Below are 14372 nucleotides of genomic sequence, written 5' to 3' on the forward strand. Positions count from 1 at the left end.
TTCAAACACATTTATGCACTGCAGGAAATTTAATTACCGGAAAAGATTTACAACAATGTGACACTCACATGATTTTGCCTATTTTTTTATTTTCTAACAAAATACACTACAAATTATAATTATTATTATCATTATTGATTATTCATTAATATTACCTTTGTCAGACACATTTCTTGTTGTTGGTCTATTTTGTGTGTGATTGTCACTACTTGTGTGAAACTAGGTCACAGTGAATTGAAGATACTCCACTGGGCAGTAACCTACATTGTTGTGTGTGTGTGTGTGTGTGTGTGTGTGTGTGTGTGTGTGTCATGCGTAACAGTAGAGGATGAAGGCGTGTTGAGAGCAGAAACATGACACCGTGTCATTGTGTGACTCCTCCACTTGCTCTGTCCTTGACTGCAGCCTCAGGCCGGCTGCCGCCAGTTGCAACCAATTCAGCTTATCTACTCCAAGAAGATCTGAGCTTCCATCTCCCACAGTGAATTTAAATTTAATGTCCAAGTGTATATTAAACAATTACAAAACAGAGCAGTACACTCTGATGTGGTGGCTGCAGCTTTTCAGTGACAGTGAAAGGCAAGAGTCACACAACTGGGGAGGGAGGGAGAGAGGGAGGGAGGGAGGGGGATCATGCTCCTAACAGGCGAGGAAATCTTATCTTATTAACTACTTAGCAGTTACTTTTTCTTTTTTGAGCATGTGAGGTAAAGCCCTCTCCTGAAGCAGCTGATTACTGCAGAGTAAACTCATTTCTACAGCTTAAATAAAAACCTACAAATTTCAGAGTGAGGTGTGACAGAAAAAAAATAAATCAGTTACAGCATCTTGGTCAGATTGTAGATGTTTATTCAGTAAAACAGGATATTGTCTACAAAATACCATAAAGATAATATAAAATTAAATCACAATATAAGTGCAAAAGTCAGTTTTAGTTTAGAGTTTAAACTGTTATTATAAATGAGTAATCAACATTTGTAAGATTGTATTTTTTTTAGTAATTGAAATAAGCATTAATCTGTGTTTTTAATTGCACCAAAAGAAACATCTATCACTATCAGTTTACTCACAGCTCTCCTACACATCCCACATACAGTCTACCAGTTCTCCCATTTGCAGTAAAGCAGGGTTTACATTTAAACATTACATGTTAAATTCCTGCCCCATGGCAACGAGCGCTCTCAGCTGTCCAGAAGTATCAGGAGAACTGCTGCTGTTACTCCTCTGCCCGTTCACTCACTCACTCACAGGTGGAGTCTGCGGCCGTGCTCACCGGAGGAGAGTATCTGTGTCGGTGGAGTTTGCTCTGGTTAGACGGTTGTCTCTGGGTGGAGCGAGATGGACGGGCGAAGCAGAAGGTCAAGGTGCTGCCGGAGCTGCAGTCGTAGTTTCCGTCCTGCTCGGAGAGACAGTAGAGATGGAGAGGAGGTGGATGAAGTAGCAGAAAAGCTTTATAGTAGAATGCCAGTTCGTTGAAGCTCATTAGGTCGGTAACAATATGTCGATTAATCAATATGTCAGTTGACAGAAGATTAATTGGCAATTAGAACAATTAAAATACAAAATATTCTCTTGTTCCAGCTTCTCAAACGTGAGGATTTGTGTTTTTCTTTGTCGTATATGACGGCAAACTGAACACCTCTGAGTTCTGTCAAATAAAACAAGCAATCTGAATACATCTCCTTGAGCTGTGGGAAATTACAACTGGCAGTTCATTGCAACACTAGAGCTCATGCTCAGTTTGAAATGAAGCAACTTGATGGTCAGGTGAATGCAGCCTCTGTGTATTGATTAATTGGTCTTTAAAAGGCAAACTCCACTTTGTAGTCAGTTCTCAGGTCTTGGGGAGTGCTACTGCTGTGGCTCCAGCTGATACGGCCATTACTTCTTTTATTCATTTATTTAATTGTATTCATGTTTTCAAATGATCTATTCCCTCTCATGGATTTTATTTATGCATGTGCTTTTCCTACTGAGACATGTCAAAATGACGTCGTGAAAAATGCTAATTGTGAGCTTGGTGTTCAAACATGGGCCAAAGCTGAAGTTTTCACTTCTATAGTATTTAAACTTTTGAAACTTTTTTTCAATAAATAAGTCTGGATAACAATATAAACAATATAAAAACAACACGCAACGCACACCATTAAGGATGAGCTACAGTCTCTTTCCAGTCTCTCCTCACTGTCCCTCTCAATAAAGGCTGAATGTATTATTTACTTTAACTGACGTCTTTCCTCAGATACAATCAATCCAATTTTATTTGTTGATGAACAATGTGTTTACCCTGCTCTTTGTCCCCCTGATGAACAATGTGAAAAAAAAAATCTGGTCCATGGCTGAATGTAACTGTTAACCCCTGATGTAGTGATGCATGTTTTTCTTTGATACACTGACCTCTGCTGTGCCCTGTCTGACAGCGTGGTTCAGGCTGCTGCCCCTCTCCTCTCTCTGGGCTCGGCTGGCCTCCTCTCTCTGCTTCATGAACCTCTGGTTGACGATCCTTGTCACACTGTCAGTCCTGTGCAGCGAGGCGGCTGGAGGCCTCGTCGGAACACGTTCCAGGTTCTTCAGGCCGCTCTTCGTCTTCTGTCCTGACGCCGGGACCGGTTTCTCAGTCCGACCGCTCACCCTGCGCAGAAACTCAGAGACCAAACCGTAACGGTTGGTGCCTGCAGCTTTGGTTGGAGGCTTGGCGCTGCTCAGAGAACTGTGGTTCTGCCCTGCGCCTGCTCTGGTTTGTCGGGTCCATGCGAGGCCAGAGGGGCTCTGGTGATTCAGGTTCCACAGTGCTCGGTCTCTGGAGGTGGATACAGAGGAGGGGGAGCTCAAACCGGTGGTTGAGGGGAGAGGGGATACACCGGAGGCAGAGTGTCGCCGGTACATTTTAGGTGAGGAGGTGGAGGGTCTGGGCCTCTCGACTCGACCTGCTACTCCGTCCAGTGAGGTGGAGATGTGATGAGAGCGGGCGGAGACCAAGGAGGAGCTCAGGCCTCGAGAGGGGCTGCTTCTCATGGCGACCGGCCCCTGATTCCCATCTGTCTGCAGACCAACACTCACCATCTGTGGCTTCATGTGGGTCTGAGTACCTGAGCAGGCCACGTCCACCCACTGGCCAACTAATCTCCCTTTCTTCTCCTGCGAACTGCCATGAACCGCCTGCCTCCAGCTGGCTGTCATTTCCTTCACGTCGTCGCTCATGTTAGCAGATGAGACCAGACAGAGTGGAGAGAAGGAGGTCGGCGGCGTGCACCAAGGAGAGGGAGTGCTGACAGACTCTCTGTCTGCGACGGGGCTTTGCTTCAACTGAGCCAGCTGGACTCTGCGAGCTGACGGGGGGCTGTAGTAGATGCGGAAGGCCGACTTCTCCGGGGCAGTGTGGCTTCTCTCCACTGACATCTGCTCAAAATTGAGATGAGGGAAGCTAAGCGGCATGATTAGATGGTCCCAAGTCTTAACAGGGTCTTCTCGGTCCAGCTGGGCGGCCTCCTGGCTCACATAGCACCAGTTCTTCCTCTTAGGGCCGTGTGGGGAAAACTGTCGCCTCAGTCTTTTCCCCTTTGAGCTGCAGATTCTGTGAAAACAGCAGGAGACAGTTGAGTTATGACTACAACGACCTCATGAATAAAAAGGATTAGATGGAGAAAACACTGACCTGTCAGCTTCACAGGGTCGTTCGTCATGAAAGATATCGCTGACGGCAAACTGAGCAAAGAGAGGACAGACACAATAAGCAGTTGGACAGTTAACTTGTAAATCGTGGTGTTTCAGAGACTTTTTACCCACACTATGGACGACTCTGTTGGTTTGTTGATAGATCCACCACTTTCATCCAGACTAAAATAGCTCAATAAAATTTGGATGGATCGCCATGAAATTTGGTACAGACATTCACGTCCCCCTCACGATGAATTGTAATAACTTTTGTGCTCTTGTAATTTTTCTTCTAGGGCCATCATCAGGTTAAATTTTAATTTGTCCAACAATATTTTCCTGTATGACCAATTACCTGCAAAACCTTCTCACCAGCCTCAGCTGTACTCTGTCTGATAAAAACCACAAAAAGTGCAGCCAAAGTCTGTTAAAGGTAATAAAATGCTGCAAATTAATTGTCTTGTTGCTATATTGAACAAACACAGTATTTTTACCCCTACACGATCAACTCTGCAGTAAAACCTCCATCACTCAACGTTGTTACACTATTTGCTGTCAAGGTAATACGATGTTCTTTAAAGAAATGCAGCTGATGTTTGTGTCTTTCTCTGTTATTTTGTTAGTGTTTATTTATTCAGACAGCCAGTATTTCTGGAACTGAGTGAGAAGCAGTAGAAGAAGACAATTGACAGCTGCCATCTTGAGTTGGCGTGAACGCTCACAATTCATAAACATGGGAATCCGTCCCACCATTACCTTCCCTCCCACGGGACGTGACAGGGCATTTCATTTGTTAAACGTTACATCGTGTTCACGTCATATGTCATGGATGGTACAGATGGGAAAGATCTCGAGCATGATGATGGTAGCATTCAGCTCAATGCATGGCTGTGAGTTATTGCAGCCTCACAGAGCCACTAACGTAGCAGTAGACTCCCAGTCTTGTTTTTATAATGGCAAACTAAATGTTCCTCTGAGGAAATGAGGGATTACAGTCTCTACCCTGTGGAGTAAGAAGGAGAAAAAGAAATAAATCCGGCCTTTGCAAAGCAGATCTTGAGTCATGCTGTGCTAAGGACGCACCAACAGTCCTGTGGCAGCAACTCAAATGTTGGATTACATTTCTTAACTAATGCATTAAAACTATCTTTCCATTTGCATTTGACCAAACAGGTGGAAACAGTAACTGAACATAGGTAAGTTTGAAATATTACATCACGTTTGGTCACTGCAGAGAATCATTTGAGGTATTTCATGCAGCAGATTTGAACATGCCTGTCCTGTTTGGCTGTCGCCCCTACAAGAGATTAGCCTAAATACTCTGGCATGAGTCTTTTCATGATGCCTGTTGAACCGAGAGTCAGGAGGACGTGTGGCCGAGGAGACAGATCGTTGGCAGGACTTCCCGCTGTATCACACAGCCTCGCACACAGCAGGGGGGGAAACATGCCTGAAGGGTAAACACCATCCTTACCTCAGCTGCCTTGCCCTGCATGGCCTTGGCCTCACTGGGGAATTCAATCCGCTCATCCCGAAGCTCTGCACCGAGGTCCTGCAACAACCCTCGCAGCACAGACATGGTTTTGTCTTTACCCTGAGTCAAAAAAGTCCAAACATATTTAGATATTTCAAAGATGCACCAAAGCGCTAAAGACATACACAATTCTCTTAATCGAAACAGTAAATGATCAACATCTTTAATTTGACCTCTTTTCCCTCCAGCTCGGGTCCTTTAACTTGACACCACCGATGGAGGATCCACAGAATCTGCAGGGAAAGTTGCATTTTTGGGTCCCTCCAGCTGTGGAGGAGGTCCCACTGGAAAGAAGGCGCTTGTCTTGTCGCTCTCTCCTTAACCTCGGTGGTGCGGAGGTCTTCAACACACTCCTGCTCGCTTGGTGTCTCTTTCACATTATGATTATCCACGTCATGATCTGCACAGTCTCCAGAGTGAAAGGAGAAAGCGTAGGAATCCCAAACATGTCCGTCCTTGTGAGCAGAGTTTTTGCCTAAATCCTCTCCAGTTAAAAGCGTCTCCACCCTCCCAATGAAAGCCAACAGCATGGCCTTCAGAAGCTCCAAGGCCTCATTTAAAGGTCCCGGCGGCAATATCTTCTGCGCCTTACCATTCGAGTCCACGTCTATCGAAGAGGTAAAAGCACATGTGGGAGATGAACAATGCCTGTTTTTTGCAGGTGTCGTCAGGAGCTGTATGGCTGAACTCAAAATGCAGGAATGATCTCTGAGAGCTAGGAGGGTTTCATAGTCTTTCACAGTCATTCCTTTGAGACCACTGTCATTTTTTTTGTTGTCGTCACCCTCCGGACTGTCTGAAGGGTCCCACTCACCGCCTACAGGACCTTCTCGAGTGATGTGACAAGCAGTAATCACCCCTTCAGTTTGTGATTGGTTGCAAAGCAGAGATGTCCCAACATCACTTTTACCTTTTTCTGCTTCCTCATCCTGACCCTGCTCGTAAGCAGGTAATCCCACTTTGGAACTTTGCTCCCTTCCGTCTCTGTCCTTCACCGGCGTTGAAGCTGCCACATTTTCCTCCACAACATCCCGATTCTCTTCCTCATCCTCTTCCCCTCCTCCTCCTCCTCCTATTTTCTCTCTCAGGTCGCTCATTTCTGCTCTCAGTCCACGGTTCTCCACCTCCAGTTCAACGATGCGTCGGCTCAGGAGTGTGGCCTCCTCTTCCACCAGCTTCAAATGAACTTTGACCTCCGCCTCCCTGGCGTGGGCGGAGTTGTGTTTGCCTTCGGGTGATTGGGTGGCATCTATGTCGCCGTAGGCTGAGTGGTATTTGGCCAGCTCCTCGCGCATGCCCTCACTCTCTGATACCAGTTTGGTGAGCTTCTTGCACATGAGAGCTAATTCCTCTTTGGCAAAGTGGAGTTGGCACTTGAGATCGGCGCTGTCATCCTTTTGGCAAGCACAGTAACGACAATTATAATCACTTACAGCCAATAACAGCTTCTCATAGGTGCAGCCAGTTTTCATCATCATCAAACATGAATTATGAATATATCAAACCTCAATCTGTTGACAGAGCCTCTTCTCAGACCTACTGGCTGATGAACGGATGCTTTTCTTCCTCAGAGAGATCTGAGGAAGAAAAACATGGAAAAGTGTTCAGTACATAAAAAGCCATGAAATTAGTTTAAGATGTCTCAGTTTGTTAAATTTGCATCTTTTCATCTTTTGGGACATTTTTAACAGCCTTTAAAACTGTGATATACACAACAACATAAAGAACAGCTGTTTAGAGACCGCACTGAAATCTGCTCCACAGCTCAACAGGATCCTTTCACTTTAAAGGAACAGTTTGACATTTCTAGCTGAGAGTTCAATGAGAAGATCAAAATTATTCTCATAACTGTTGAATAATCTATCACCAGGACCCAGATAGCAACGGTTAGCATAAAGAGTATAAACAGGGGGAAACAGCTAGCCAGGTGCTGTCCAAAGGTAACAAAATCTACCTGCCAGCGCCTCTAAAGCTCACTAATAAAAATGTTGTATCTCATTTGTTTAATACACCAATTTGTGGTTTTACAAGGTTACATGCCGGACTATTTCTTGGCTGGGCACAGTGACTTCATGGAGCCTTACTGACCACAAATTATTGTTTTGGTTTTTGTATGGTTTAAACAAACAACATGTTATTAGTGAGCTTTAGCTACTACTAGGTATGGTAGGTATAGGTAAGGTATACTGCTGGCTACAGCATCATATTTGATGGACAGACATGAGAGTGGTATCATTATTTTATTGTAACTCTCATAAAAAAAAACAAAGAAAGTGAATTTCCCAAAAAAAGGTTTTTTTTTATTTTTTTATTCAATTGCTAAATATTAAATGCTCAACACGCCTTTGTGCTACTTTCAGAGATGTTTAAAATGCACTAAGTGTCTATGGTGTGTTTGGATCAAAACTTTTTCTCACCTCTGAGTTCCTCCTCTCTCTACATGAGTGAGTTTATTTGTAAGTCTGAGCATGGGAGGAATGTTAGCTTCTGGCTGGCGGCATTGTCTCACTCTTAGACACTAGACATGATGTCGGAATGTTAATAAAGTAATCTCATAGTCAGGCTAGAAGAAGCAAACATAAGGGTTGCAGTCTTTTCAGTTCAAGGTCAGTGGGCCTGTAGGCTGTGCAGATATACTGTGACCTGAAATGTGATATTACAAATTACAGAGGATTATATACATGATGAAGATAAATGGTGTGTTGCACTTCAAAATAAAAGTGCAGCTGCAGTCTGTTTTACATGTCTTCGTTCATGCTTTTGTTATTGTTCTAGCTTTTTCAGCTACATTATGACCTGACTGTATTGTGTTACCAGTCAAGGCCCACACGCAGGACAGCAGTGTGAATCTCTCAAATGCTCATCCTCCTTCACATCTATCTAAACTGTGTTTTGTGCTCCTAGATTAGGTAATGTAAGTGGATTTCCTTGTTGGGATCAAAGGGACTAGCAGCTGTTTCAGCTGAGTGGACTAGACTGAGCTCACGCCAAAGCACCGAATCCTGGATTAAACCGAACACGTGTCACCAGAGTGCACGATCGTTACCACAAGAGGCGCCGAGGCAGGAGGGGCTGCAAGAATAAAAGGTGGACTGGAAATTCAATCACTGTCAGGGTGTGGTGGGTACAGTTTGATGAAAGTATGTGTGGGTTGTGATGGTTGTAGGTCAGTATGTCAGCACACCAACACTCGCCTTTATGAATGCCATAATACATGCTGATCCAGATTTAGCCTAGCTTAATAGAAGCAGAAAGAGAGAAAGCAAGAGAGAGTCTATTTCTGTAATCTCTCGCACCCTCTCTCCCTTTTCTCTGTCCTCTCGGCTGAGAATATCAGCTGTGCCTGGAGTTCAGGCTTCAGCATACCAGGCTTCTTCTCCCCACCCAGGCACAGGGCAGCTGCGGGCCGAGCCCTCCACTCATATCATTGATCTGCACCAGGGTCATGTGTCACCTGACATCAGGGGGACAACTGGCTGAGATGGGTGCAGCTGTGCGGGGTAATGGAAAGGAGGATTCCTGACCAGAGGGATGGAGGTTTATGAGGGGTGTAAGCTTATGTTTCTGTCAAGGTTTAGGCTGCATATCGAGACCCAGTTATTTAAGAGCCCTTCCAGACATGAAATAGCAGTAAGCAAAACTAATTTTTGACTGGTTTTAATGTAAAATTTCACACCTCTCTGGCCTTCTCTGCCTCCGTCTGTAAGACCTGCTTGGCCACTTCCAGTTCCTGTGTCTTCTCACGAAGCACCTCATTTTCCCACTCCAACTGGGAGTTCTTCTTCTGTACCGCCTCCAGCTCGTTGTACAGCCGGAGAGAAACACTCTTTGCAACCTGCAAGCAAAACAAAGGCCAGGTTATTGTAGCTCCAATCAGAGACTGATTATTAAAATAGTTCCCTGAGCACAGACACGTAAAAGGCTCCCAACCCAAAGCCCAAAGAATGAAAGAGACATAACGCGTCAACAAAAGACAAAGTGGTCACGTCTCTTTATGGCCATTCTGTGTCACCATTTGGTCATTTTATGGCTTTATCACCTCTTTTTGGCTCTTTGTGTTTCTTTGTAATAATCTTTATAGTCGTTTGATTGACCTTCCAACAAGAAATGTTAACAGTCACTTCAAATAGAGGGTCTGGATCTGGGGTCCCCTTGGGGCCCTTGGCCTGTTCAGTAATCCATCCATAGATTCAATCAGGCAAAGTGCTGTAAGAAAATCTTTTGGTCCTAGTTGTACTCATTTGCATTGTTTTGTGACTGCAGTATGTTCTCTGCAGCAGTTGGTTTGGCTAAAGCAGAAAAACTTTACAAGGAAATGCTTTTCACAGGAATTCACCATATTAGTGGATGGGGGGGGTGAAGCTGGGGCTGCTGGGAATCCAACACCGGCACTATACATACGCTGGTTCAGAGAAACAGAGTCAGGCTGCCACCGCAGGGTCTCGTTTTAACGACAGTGATTGACTTGCCATGATTCTGATGAAGATTACTGTGCTTTTATGTTTCCTACTCATGGACAACAGCTCACCACATAATTACAGCATGGTATGTTAAAAATATCAACAGGATGCATGATGAAGACATTTCAACCTAATGAATTTTTTGTGGTGTGGCCAACAGCAGGGAGTACTTTACAGCACAGCCAACAGTCGTGACTCATAGTGCTGTCAGCTGATTACAGTCCTTCAGTGTGTATGAACAAGTTGATCACTGTTTAGTGTACTGAAATGAGAAAAACCTTTGTGGGACTAACAGAAAATGTTCACTTTGATGTCGGCAACTGGAATGGCAGTGATTCAGTCAGTGTGTGAGTTTTAACAAGACCACATGGTTACACACACAGAGGGAGGCGGAGTTAGCAGACTCCTAACCTTGATATCATGCTCCAGGCTCCTAACCAGCTCCCCGTCCACCTGTCCCGTCTGAGCCACTCGGATGCTGCGGCGCTCGGCTTTGCGGAGGCGGTACTGAAGGATGCGACACATCTTGTTGGCCTGCTCCAGCTGCAGCCGCAGCTCCTGCAGCTGGTACACCTCCTCCTCCTGGAACATGTCACGCATTTCCAGCATCTCACAGCGGAGCTCCTCCACCTCATCCTGAGACAGACGACACAGAAATACAGCTATTAAGACCAAAAAAATCTGTTTGGGTTTGAGACCTACAGTTTTCAAGAAAAAGGCTGCGCTACAAACTGGAGGTGTGTAGTGTGAAAGAAGTGGGCATTTAGGAGGCAAGAGGGGTCTAGTGCTTTGCTTATGACGAGTTATTCTAACAATCATCCAAAATAAAAGTTTCCAGAAATTCAAGTTGTATTGGTGACAACTCCAATGGATCTGTCTTGGAACTTAATAATATGGAAGTGCCACCGAGAAGCCAAGAACATGTGGATGCTACACATCAACCTAAGACCATTGTTCAAAATAATTAAAGTCAAATCTACTGGATATAGTGTTATGTTCTAAATAGACAGTGTTTTAATGCTCACATGACCAACTCTGTATCAAGGGGCAACCTCGGAGGCTGAAAAATGAAGCCAATACAGAAGTGCCAAAAACTGCAGTTCCTTGAATGACTTCTTGAGGCTGGCTGCAGAAGTGAGTCAATCCACATCGACTCTCATGTTAAAATGAACAACTTTACAGCAGAAAAACATGTTTACAGGCTGGTACAAAACACAATTTTGGTCTATACAGCTTTCCCCTTTCATGACAGCTGTACTGGGGGTAAAAAAATTTTAATATAAATTTTTTATTAAGGTTTAAAGTTATACATTGATTAAGGGTGAGCTTGCTTTGAGTGCAGGTGGTTGCCATCACAGTTGGCTAGCCACTAGCTGTCGCCTCAGCTACTACAAGTCGCTGAACCTCTCTGTTTGTAATGTTGGTGACTTTCGAAGGATTTTTCATAAAAATTTCAGACAAATAATATTGTTTGTTCGGTTACTTGACTAACAGAATGTGAAGAAGTCTGTGCTCCTGTTTTCTGAGCAGAATTAAATTCTAGTATTTTTCTATTTACATATTACCACTAATTAGCAAGTATCAATGTCTGCGCTCACCTTACCTGGCTTGTTAGCTTAGCACGTTAACTAGCTATTTAGCCAGCAAATTAATTAGCGTTAGGTTAGCCTTTGAGCAAGATGCCTGAGCCCCAGCTGTATTAATGATGCTAACGGGAGCCAGTTCTTGCCACAGTTGTTAAACCTGCAAGCACATAAGTCTCAGCTCCACACATGCCTCACCTCATTGCCCAATTTTGGATTAGCCAGTAGTTATACGAGTCAGGCGCTGCCAAGATGGCGACAGTGAGCAGCCCACTCTGACCTGTTGAAAACAGCTCTTCAGAAAGCTATGGGTGACATCATAGAAGCTATGTCCATCTTTGTATTCAGTGTATGCCGTGAAGGCATTTCTCACTTGTCTTAGACTTAACAAACCAAACAACAAATGGACTGATCAAGAAAATCATCAGCATATCAATCCATTATGAAAAGAATCACTGGCTGCAGCTCCAGAGTTAAAATCTATCTCAACCAACTTCAACAGGAAAATGCTGCTTAACACGTGAGTTGTAGCCTAATAATGCAATTACATAAAACAATACACAGGGGCCATTTCCCTGCATTGAGTAGCCTACTTTTAAGAACATTTTCCTGATAATGTTTACAGAACAACACGTTTTGAATGCTGTACATTTGCTAGTAATTAAGTATTTTTATAGTCCAGTGTGGTATTGATACTTTTACTTGAGTAAAGGACTTGAATACTTGATCCATTGCTTATTTATAAAGCATGTCATACAGGAAATGAAAGACACAGCAGTCTGCATCACTAACAGTACCACAGTACCTACAGACACAAAATTACTGCTCAAATAAATGGCAACAAACGTATGAAGGAGCAAGTCACTGTTTTGCTCATTTCTACTTTTGAATTGCACCAATTAAAAGTGGCCATAAATAATGACTTCTTAGAAATTCTTTGATTTGCAACCAGAACTAATGACTGGCTGTTTTGTTTGACCTGGTTTTCCAGAGATTTCCTTTGTAATTTTTCTACCAATAAGCAGTTTTTATATAGAAATTGACTGATGATACCACGTTATTTAAGTCAGCAGAGACTCTTGACTTTTGATGAGAGCTTCCCTTCACTCATCCTGCAGTCACTAATGAAGACTGACATGAGCATTTAGGCTACAGAAAATCGGCTCTGGTGTCCAGAGTCTGGAGGGCCTCTCATTGGGACTGGCATGCTCTTATAGATTTTATAAAGCCATCTTAGAGATATGAGGAAATTTATTGCAAGACAGGATATCATGCAAACCTAATTAAAATCGCAAACTGAATTAAACAAATTGAATCAAGTAGCCTACAATTGAATTAAACTTACTTTCAGATACTCATTCTCTGATCTCAAATCTTCCACCTCCCTGACAAGATCCTCGGTTGTCTCCCCCATCATAAGCTCCATGAACGTCCCTGAGGAGTTAAACAAACCGAGGGTCGCTCCAGTCGCATCAGGCTGCAGAGCGCAGCTATCTCTGGCCGCTTTTGCGCACGGTTTGCCGTCAGCTTTCTCCTCGATGTCCGGGTTCACATAAGCTCTGCCGTCTATCCAGCTTAATTCATTTTCGCTACTTGGAGAGTCGTGCTTGTTGCCCTCCGAGGGGCAGTCGGATATTTCTGAGCTGCTGTCGGAGGAGGAGAGTTTCCCAGAGAGGCAGCCGGAGTCTTTGCTCAGGTCCTCTGATGCGTTGCTGGCATCGGATAGTTTCCTCTGCGTGCCGGGACTCCTCTGGCATTCTGCGGTGGCACTGGATGACACTTTCCCCGAACGCTTTCCCTGTAATCCGGCAATTTTCACCTCCTTCTCTGAGTCTGACTGACCTGACTGTGCCTCTTTGGAGAAGGGGCCACTTTGAGCATCTTTAGAAGTCGGATCCTTCTTCTTCTTCTGGACAGAAACTTGCTGGTGCGTCCTGGGTGGTTTCTGGCTCCGGAGCGCAGTCTTTGCGCTCTTGTCTCCGTCTCTGTTCATTCCGACTTTTTCCCGTGACTCTTTCTCTTATGTTTTCAGGTGGAAAAAAGTAGGCATGCAGTTTTTTTATTCAAGATGATCATGATTTATTCACAAATAAAATAAGTCTTAAGTCCGCACTTTACAGCTCAATGTCGTTAGAGATCCGACTGGCTGCTCCACATCCTGAAGACTGAAACTTTGGCATAATGCAGACAGAGGGCAGACAGTGACCAGTGTCTGACTTACGCAGTTTAATGATTTCCGGTCATCACTTCCAAAATAAAGGCCTGCCATCCAACCTTGATGAAAACGCTCTGATTTCTTGTTCATTCGACCAAAGTTAAATATTCATTTTATGCTTTAAATTTTTTTCCACACATCATCTATCTTGATAAGGACACACTTTTTTTTAATACACTAGTTGCTTCCTAATATGGCTCAATGGTCGATGAGGCACATAGTGCTAATAAGATTTTATTTCAAAAACTCACTTTTCCCGGACTTACTGTGACTCATTAATTGACTTTGAAGCAGTTGAGTCAATGTTGCGGCCACCCAGCTTCCACTCTCTGCTGTGCAAACCTGATACACAGTTAAACTTACCATTTATCCTTCCGAGTATTCAACTATTATTAATTTATTTACCAATTTTAATAAAACAATTACTTGACTTTAAGAGTCAAAACATTTATGCTCCCTGTAGATTAATAGATTCTGAAGACAACATATTCAAAATTCACACAAAATGTCCCTTTGATGGGATGCATCTTGGGTTTAAGATTTATTTACTGCAGTATTTCAAACAGAATTTTTGAAATAAATGTCCAAATTTAAGTTAATTTTAGCGTTGACTGATCACAGGTATGAAGCTGCCACCTTGTGGATTACTTGAGCTGTATTCAGCACTAATTTGTGGGCAGAAATACAGGGGGCGGTTTACCTCGACCCACTTAAGCTTTTACATACGAAATATATGAAATGTTATCAAATAAGACGCTTTGTTGAAAAAACTATAAACTCCTCAATTACGTGAGTATTTGCAACTCTGCATCTGAAACAATTGCTGAAACAGTTGACAGAAAAATAACTATTTTGATAGTCTCGTTTAAGTAATTTTTCATGCAAAGTAACAAGTAGGCCTCTAACTACCTCAAAACTTAAGTAGG

At 43.5% G+C, this 14372-nt stretch overlaps 1 protein-coding gene across 1 annotated transcript; it reads right to left on the minus strand.

Annotated features, from left to right (window-relative positions):
* Nucleotides 1-832: 832 nt before the first annotated feature.
* On the minus strand, nt 833-13383 carry LOC111661859 (uncharacterized). The gene is made up of 9 exons (XM_023415544.2): nt 12577-13383; nt 10060-10284; nt 8865-9023; nt 6694-6765; nt 5362-6582; nt 5129-5248; nt 3656-3705; nt 2398-3574; nt 833-1396 (listed from the first exon to the last, which is right to left on the minus strand). The coding sequence occupies exons 1-9, from the start codon at nt 13222-13224 to the stop codon at nt 1241-1243; spliced, it is 3828 nt and encodes a 1275-aa protein (XP_023271312.1). The 5' UTR covers nt 13225-13383; the 3' UTR covers nt 833-1240.
* Between the last annotated feature and the right edge of the window lie 989 nt (nt 13384-14372).

Source organism: Seriola lalandi, unplaced genomic scaffold, assembly GCF_002814215.2.
Source record: "Seriola lalandi dorsalis isolate HSWRI2012SDOR001 ecotype SW California unplaced genomic scaffold, Sedor1 jcf7180002054554, whole genome shotgun sequence".
NCBI classification, from domain to species: Eukaryota; Metazoa; Chordata; class Actinopteri; order Carangiformes; family Carangidae; genus Seriola; species Seriola lalandi.